General features: G+C 35.8%; 1 protein-coding gene across 1 annotated transcript; it reads right to left on the reverse strand.

Moving 5' to 3' along the window:
- Positions 1-538: 538 nt before the first annotated feature.
- si:cabz01093077.1 (C-C chemokine receptor type 4) lies at positions 539-6147 on the reverse strand. The gene is made up of 2 exons (XM_056474981.1): positions 6061-6147; positions 539-2277 (listed from the first exon to the last, which is right to left on the reverse strand). The coding sequence occupies exons 1-2, from the start codon at positions 6081-6083 to the stop codon at positions 1242-1244; spliced, it is 1059 nt and encodes a 352-aa protein (XP_056330956.1). The 5' UTR covers positions 6084-6147; the 3' UTR covers positions 539-1241.
- Between the last annotated feature and the right edge of the window lie 2841 nt (positions 6148-8988).

Genomic DNA, 8988 nt, shown 5'->3' on the forward strand with positions numbered 1-8988 from the left:
TACATGTGCTGCTGAAGCTTACATACACAGATAAGAGGTTTTCACTGATTGTAGGCTATAATTTCTGTTGTTTTGAACCTAAATACGGGCGAAATGTCTGCTGTGTGTAGTTCTTCTGTATTTGGTAACATATCGGAGACTGTAAGGGGCTGTATGTGTTTATATGTTCATTTATTTAGTTATTTAATATAATTACAGACGTTACAGTCGGCTGTTTCACACGGTCATTGATCTGCAGTTATAATCAACTCATGTTCCTAGAAAAGTTAGTAATAAACATTTCTAAACAAGTATTCATGTGTGTAAAGCATCTGTTTTGTGAGAAGTGCTCCTCATATGATATGTGAATGACCTGTACAGCTTTACTGTAGACATTTCCTCGAGCTAGAATGACGTCGACTGATACTCTCTGTCGTACACCACGCCCACCAAAAGGGTACCCTTGTTAGTGGAAACGCAAGCCTGATAAAGGTGACCCGTACCAAACCGAACCGTACCGTACCGTACCGTACCAGTCAGTGGAAACGAGCTATTAGCTTACCCAATTCATCAGTACTGCATGTCTTTGGACTTGTGGGGGAAACCGGAGCACCCGGAGGAAACCCACGCGAACACAGGGAGAACATGCAAACTCCACACAGAAATGTCAACTGACCCAGCCAAAGCTCGAACCAAAAACCTTCTTGCTGTGAGGTAACAGCACTACCTACTGCACAACCGCGTCACCCACGTTCACAAATTCAGAAATAAGCTGTTTAACATGTGACATTGACCACATCCTCAGTTTCCTGTTTGGTTAAATAGAAAGAGAGAAACGCCAAAGATTTTAACAGAAGCCTAAATGTATTTAGTATGGGGTACAGGGATTCTTCTCCCTGTGATCACCTATAAGATAGCGTTTTGAATAGCTCATCCATGATCATGATTTCTGCAGTAGTCCTGTAGGATGTAATGAAGATGACAACTCCCATGATTCCACACTCAGTCACAGCATCATCAAACTTGGTTTTTGTTTGTTGTGAATATGTGCCCTCTAGTGGTGAAAACAACAGTATATGCCTTTCGAATGTTGCACTTGGATGTTGTTGCTCTTTAGTTAGTTCGATTTCTTCAGTTTCTTCTCATTTGGAAACTTCTTTGAATACAAGTGCCTACTGTGGGTTTAAATGTAATCACAGTATGTACAAAACACAAAATAACAATGCTAACACCAGCCATATCTGGAAATAGTATCAAAAAAGTTACACTTGCGTACTTTTCATGGGAGATGTAGAGAAAATAGCTGTGTTGGAAGTGTCGTTCTCTGAAATTCTGGATTGCGATGGAGTTGATTGGTAGGTTTTCAGGCAACGAAGATATTTCGAAAACACACTTGCTAAGTATTTCCTAAACTTTTCTCCAACGAAAGCGTAAATAAATGGATTTACACAGCAGTGTGTGAGAGCAATTGTCTGTGTCACATCCATGGCCATGCTGATTATCTTATAAGGCTCACAGCTCGATAACACTTCAAATTCGTACAAGATTTTCAGGAACACCACCACATTGTAGGGCACACAGAAGACCACAAACATGATAACAATGCCCAAGATGAGCTTTATGGCCCGATTCTTCTTAGAGTTTTTTGTCTTCTTTACAACCATCAGTACCCTTAAGTAGCAGTAAGCTATAATGGGCAAAGAGATGAACAGTCCAACTGCATTTTCACCAAAGTTTCGAAAAAGCTTCCACTTTCTGGCCGACTCACTGGAATAGTCTCTCTGACAACTGGTGGATTCGCCTTCCTTGACCATCCCTGCAAAGATGACCTCTGGAAGGGCTGCGCCAATGGAAACCATCCAAATAATGACACTTGCCACAATACCGTAGTGCAGCATCTTCGCTCCTAGCACTGCGACGGCGTGTACGATGACAAGATAGCGATCCACGCTCATGAGAGTCACAAAAAAGATCCCGCTGTAAAATCCCACTTGGTACGCACCCGCCATAGCTTTACACATTGCGTTGGCTTTCAGGTAGTGGCCTTGAGCATAGAGAGCCCAGAAGGGCAGTGAGAGTACCATTAATAGATCGGACAGGGCCAAATTCAGCAGGCAGAGGTTTGTCATATTTTTCACATGCATGCTTTTCAGGAGGACCCATAAGACGATGATGTTGCCAACAAGGCCGAGGACAAAAACCATGTATAAAATGGCAGCCTTGACATGTGGATTCAGGTATCCATCTTCTGTATTGCACATGTTCTCTTCATAATAGTAATCAGTTGAGGGTTCCATACTGTAAGAAACAATAAATGTAATTTAGTGACAAATTTTTAAACAAAATAAACTGCATGACATCCTGATTAATTGATTACACAGGTATTATTGCTGACTATGAGAGATTGCATTATACTGTTGCAAAAAAGCAGAGTTGAATATTATCATTATTAATTATGTAGAAAATTCTTTGAATTGTTTAATTTTAATATAATATCATAGATGGGAAGTAACGAAGTACAAATACTTTATTACTGTACTTAAGTAGATTTTTCTGGTATCAGTACTTTACTCCTCTATTTATTTTTCTGACATTATTTTTTTCTATTTTTCTCCTTACATTTTTACACAAATATCTGTACTTTCTACTCCTTACATTTTTAAATCTGTATCGTTACTTTCGTTTTCATGTGTTTAGTGGCACGATCTATATTATTTCTTGTCATTGCGCAAATTGAACGTCTTTTGTCAGTCACTATATTTGTCATTTCACACCTGCGCGCTGCAGTGCAAGGTTATTTCAACCTCTGATTACGTACCGTAGGCTTGTTTATTTAAGCTACCATAGGAATGGCTAACGTGGATGAGACAGAGTCTGCGATGTAAACATTACTGATTTCGGGCTCTATTTTAACGATCCAGGCGCAAAGTCTAAAGCGCATGGCACAAAAGCATTAGGGGGCATGTGACAATTCACTTTTGCTATTTTAAGGATGGAAAAATACGCTCTGCATTATAGGTGTGTTTTGAGAATAATATAATCAGAGTCTCATCTCCCATTGCCTTTAAGAGTCAGTTGCTTCGGCGCATTTTGTATTTACATGACGGACTTTGTAAGTGGAAAAACTGAACGCTTCAGTAGCGAGAAAACAGTTAAACAGAGCATCTGCAGCGGGAGGATATGGAATAAGCCTCCTCCAATCGGCCTTTACTTTCACTTTCACTCTTTCGTGGATTAGGAAATGTGTTGTACGCACACACATCCACTAGCCTACATAATTATTGTTCAGCACAAAGATTTGTTTCAAAACTATTTCTAATTTTCATTTTTTTTCAATTCACCTTTCTTTGTATAGCGCTTTTACAATTTACATTGTGTCAAAGCTGCTTCACATTAAAGATCATAGTGTTTAAGTTCAGTTCAGTTTAGCTCAGTTCAGTGTGGTTTAATAATCACTACTGAGAGTCCGAACACTGAAGAGCAAATCCATCGATGTGCAGCTCTACAGATCCCAAACCATGCAAGCTAGCGGCGACAGCGGCGAGGAAAAAAAAAAACTTCACCAGTTGGCGAAAGTGAAGAAAAAAACCTTCAGAGAAACCAGACTCAGTTGGGCACAACCATTTTAATTTCTCCGCTGGCCAATTGTCTTGTGCAGAGCTGCAGTCTCAATTTCAAAGTGACGCAAATAGATTTGCTATTTAAACAACATGGAAAACAGGAAAATTAAGGTTGCGCTGGTTTGAAAATAGCAACACGTCGGGGCAAACAGATCTTGCGCCTTATTGCGCCAGGTGTATGATAGGGTCCTTCTTGTTTATTTTTCATGTTTATACCGGTTAATAAGATGCAGGTCGCAGGATGCAGGTCGCAGGTAAACAAGACACATTCCTATTCAAATCTGGCATTTAAATGGGGTTAAAATCTATTGTCCACTTCTGACCATGATGTACTGTACTTCTCTGATCTTTTTATCTAATACAGCAGTAAAAAAAACTTTCAATCGTGCTTTTTTTGTTAACGTTTAGTACAGTTAGTACTAAAGCAATTAAAAACCTATGAACACGTTATGCAATGAGGTTTATTTCCTTTGTTTCCAACGAGTTCATATTTCTTAGTGCAGAATTTATCCTGTTTTATAGGTTTAACATGTATATTATATACACTGTATTCTTCATTTAAATTGGTTAGATTGTTAGATAAAAATATTTGGAACATCAAAAGTATTTATACTAGGTGATTTCTGAATAAAATATAATGAATTGATAACTTTATCTGCTAAATAAAATATTACACAATACTACATAACCAAACAAAACAAAATCAAATGAAATCATATGTGCTGTTTGAAGACAATAAAGCAGCTTTAGCATTATGCAAACAATTATTTGTAGTAAAATACATTCTGTTTTTTTATTTTAATCAAAATAAAAAAAGTATGTTTAGACAAAATGAAGTGTTAAAGTTAAGACATTTATTAGTTATACAGTAAATACAGTACAGTATATAGGCCGAAGAATTGCATTTTACAATATATGAATGAGTATGCCAGCTGTTGTTCTTAAGCACTATAAAGTTTTTTGTCCAGGTAATGATACACAGGCCAACGTTTTGAGCAGTGTTGTTGGACAACATTGTAGAGTGATGTTGCTTAGTTGCTTAGAGTGATGAAAAATTGGTAACAAAATATTTACAAAAAAAAAGAAATGTCCATTATTTTGTATAGATGTATACATGATGTGTGATGTAGTGAAACAAAAACAGGTAGTAGTAATTACTACTTTTTAATTTATTAATTATTTCAGGCCATACTTTTTTTTTTACTTTTACAAGAGTACAAAACTGTAGTCAGTACTTCAACTTTTACCAGTCGTTTTAAACATGAGTATCTGTACTTCTACTTGAGTAAAGGATGTGTGTACTTTTGCCACCTCTGTATAATATGAATTTGTTTGTTTTACTGCACAACTCATATTGTGAAAATTATTGTTGAATGGTTCTAATGCATTTAATGTATTAGCAAACCTTTATCATGGGCTCTTCACTCTAACATCAACAAAAATTGGTTGTTTTAACAAAACTTGCATTAAATATGAACAAACCTAACATGGAGTAAGTTTTTTAAATAAATAGTTTCATCCAGTATTTGAGTTTGTCTATATTTTACCCAAATTTACCTTGAAACAACCCAGCAGTTTTAGAGCGCTCTGTGTTTCTGGAAAAAGAGTCATTTATTTTTATGTACATGTTATACATAAATTATGCACAATAATTTGTTTAGTACACTCTAAAATGAAGCATTTTAAAACTCAAATATAGGTGAATTTAACCACTTGGTTATTTTTTAACATTTTAACTTAGCATAATATTTTTTTAACCCAGATGTTGGGTTTGTCCACATTACCTCAATTACATTTGACCCAAATTTACTTTAAAACAAGCCAGCATTTTTAGAGTGTTCTGTGTTTCTAGAAACTAAAAGTAAGAAACAAAGACGACGATTTACTTATACATTACATAAATTATGTATATTAATTTGTTAAGTATGCTCTATAAATTATGTTTTATTTTCAACCCAAATATAGATTAATCTAACCACTGGTTTATTTTGAAAACTGTAAACATTTTTAACCCAGATTTCGCAGAAAACATTGGGTTTGTCCATATTTAACTGACATTTGAGTTGAAACCACTGGCATTAAATAAATTCCTCTAATATTTCAATATATTTAAAATATGAGAGTACTCTCAAATATGAGAGTCAATACAGTTTAAAAGCACTGCTAAATCAAAGCTCAAAGCAGCCACATACAGACCTCTTACTTTCAAGGAGGTCGTAGTGATACTGAATAACCACAAAGCTCAGAAAGATCCCACCGCAATCCCACTATCATGCAATCGGTGTCTGTGATCTCATATACTGTTACAATTACAGTACTTGTACAGTACAATTATAAAGGAAGTTTTCATTTTACATGCGATTATAACCATAAAATGTAATATATTAAGCAGTTCAAAGAACATCTCCTGCTTTATTGATGGATCATAAACAATTAGAATATTAAAAAAGAATCTGTTTACCTGGTCGGATGCGCTTCAGTCATGATAACAAATTGCTGTCACTCTGGTTGTTGAGATCCTCAGACTTTGTTGGAGTACATTTCACCCCTTTCTGTACACTTGCCTTTGGCAAATTTCCTGTAAAATGAAGCATGTTCATGTGTGAGTGTGCTTTTCTGCATAACAGTATCTTGCAATGCGAAGCGAAGATCTGAACACGTTTCCTGTCACTGCACTGATGTTAGCGAGTTTGGATGCACAAAAGAAATTCCAGCGGAATAGACAAAACAATAAATCTTAGTCATTTGAGTCTTTGACGGCTACTGAATGAACGCTAATATCTCCCCCCACCCACTATTTTTAGATAATGTTTGAAAAACAGTGCCATCCCACACTGATGAATGTCTGGCATGCTGGAAATAGCAATATCTGTGCTCTTTTTACCTTTAGCGATGAGTCAGTTTACAGCAATATAAAAAATAAAAGTGAAACTGATGTATTTTAGAAAATTAAGTATGGCTGTCTTTCAGGAATTTGCCTCTTTTCAGTGCTTGCCATGATTTAAAACTCATCATTTGAATGTAAACATTTAGGCATTTTGTGCTCAAAGCAGTGTATTAAAAAATATTCACTTACGATATGTCAGAATCACTTATACCATGTTAGAAAATTTCCGATATTAATTAAGAATTTGTCATTTTCAAAAATGCTGCTAAAAACATTTTACTTTCAAAGTGATGTGTGTGTCTAAATTTTTCAGTTAGCCACAGAACATCATGTTCAGGCACTCAAGATTGTTGACTTCCTTCTTAACATGACATTTTAAATATTCCTTTAGTGTCTTTGGTTCCTTTAGATCCATGTTGTATGATGCAGTGCACTCATAGGTCAAGTATCGATCTTAGATATACTACATTCAGCCATGGATACCAGATTCTATCAGAAAATAGTCCACGTTTATAATATCCAAACAACCAGTCTTGCACTGCTTCACCTTTTTGTCTGAAGGAAGAAGGAATCTATGCTGCATAGAAAGTCTAAAGCATGGGTGCCGCTCAGGGGGGGGGGGGGGGGGGTGGATGGGGGGGTAGGACAATTCTACGGACCGTACCGACCACAACATGCCATATGACTAACAGGTAAATAAACAATCGTGTTTCATTTTTTAAAACATGTTTATTGTCATTTTAATCGAGATGCAAACAATCTCCACAATATCAGAATGTTATAACTTTTGACCTTTTGACTACAACAAGCAGTTCTGAAGAACCAAACAGGAAGACAAAATCCTCCAAATGTTATTTCAGCATCTGTTCTTTCATTTTTGCACACATATGCTATCAATAGGGCTGCAACTAACGATTATTTTAATAATTAATTAAACTGTCGATTATTTCTTTGATTAATCAATGAATCGGATTTTTAAAAAAAACAAGCATTCATTTCCAACCCTTTATTCAAAAAACCCCATCCCTAGGCTGTTATAATAATAATAATAATATTAATAATAATAATAATAAAACTAAGTAGTTTTGTCCTGTTTTCAATCCAAATATCTTAAAACATCTTAAATCAATATACATGCCCGACAGTTTTCTGTTTTCTGAATAATTTGCCACTGGGGTAAGAAAAATAATCTTAATGAGATATCTCAAACAAATGTTTTAAGCCTCACTTCATTTTATTATGCCATTTTTCTGTCTAGTCTTGATTTAAGATTTTTTACATATTTGGACTGAAAACGAGACAACATTACTAAGTAAGAAAAGCTTTTCTGTAGTGTAGCTATACATGACAACAGATAAAAAAATGAATGATCCAAAAATAAAGTGAGTGAATAAAAATGTGTCTTTAGTCTTGCAAAGTGCAAAGTAACTATACAACCACTGCTTTACTGCTATTGTTAACCCTTTTGCTGTTGGGTTAAAATATTCTGGAACCGGGAGTGAGTTTTTATTTTAGAACTTTCACCCTTAATATTTCCGTGGCGACGCGTCATGTTTGTCACTTAACACACCGCAGCCACAATTGCGCTGTATGACAGATGTATCCCTTTTATTTTTTTTTCAACATATTCACAGGCTTGCTGATCATGTCATCAACTACCCGATATTCCAATTCACATAAACGTGTAAGTGATCGATATCTATAACGTGAGATGGGTGTCGCCATGTTTACTTGCATTTACTTGCGAGCTTGCATGTATTTTGGGAGTAACTTATGAATTTACGCGCTGAATCCTGCGTGTTCTACTTTTATGAATGAGACAAACGGTCTCATTCATAAAAGTAGAACACGCAGGATTCAGTGCTTAAATTCATAAGTTACTCCCAAAATACATGCAAGTAATTGGCTGGTGAACTTAGAGGAGAATAGATTCAACTTTATAGTTTCTTTCACTCTATGTATCTGATATGAATAAAACACATCGGCAAATTATATTTGAATGGATTGTTAGACCTCCGTAGACTTTCTTATATGTTTTATGAACTCTAAATGTATTGTTTTACTAATACTTGTGTGTATTTAAATGTCTAAAACATAAAAAAGCATTAAGCGGTTAAAATGCTGCATAATTGTGATAATATGACATGTCTTTCTCTGGCTCAGCACCAGCAAACACATCAAAGCTCAGTTTTAATTTTTCAGTTGCCGCTCTAAAGGTAAACCAGCTAATGTTACCTTGTCATGCTTGTCAAGTTGGATAACGAGTAAAAACACCTGCACCAGGGACTTTACAGTCCTCACTTCAAAATGGAACAAAAGTAGGATTCTGTAGTGATTTACCCTGCTGTTAAACTCCCTTCCTCCCCATCCCTATCTATAAAGCTCCGAACTCTGTATCATTGCGCGAGAGACCGTGTTCACTCCGCTCCGTGCTGAACTAGTGTTTTTTAATAATCAAATGTCCCCGTGTCGCGTGACACAACAAATTGATTATGAAATTCG

This window comes from Danio aesculapii, chromosome 16, assembly GCF_903798145.1.
Source record: "Danio aesculapii chromosome 16, fDanAes4.1, whole genome shotgun sequence".
Lineage (NCBI taxonomy): Eukaryota > Metazoa > Chordata > Actinopteri > Cypriniformes > Danionidae > Danio > Danio aesculapii.

Bases quoted from the DNA above. Each gene is read 5' to 3' on its own strand.
- si:cabz01093077.1 (XM_056474981.1), bottom strand. From the start codon at position 6,083: ATGACTGAAGCGCATCCGACCAG. The intron at 2,278-6,060 runs GTAAACAGATTC...TGTTTCTTACAG, and splicing joins ACTGAAGCGCATCCGACCAG to TATGGAACCCTCAACTGATT.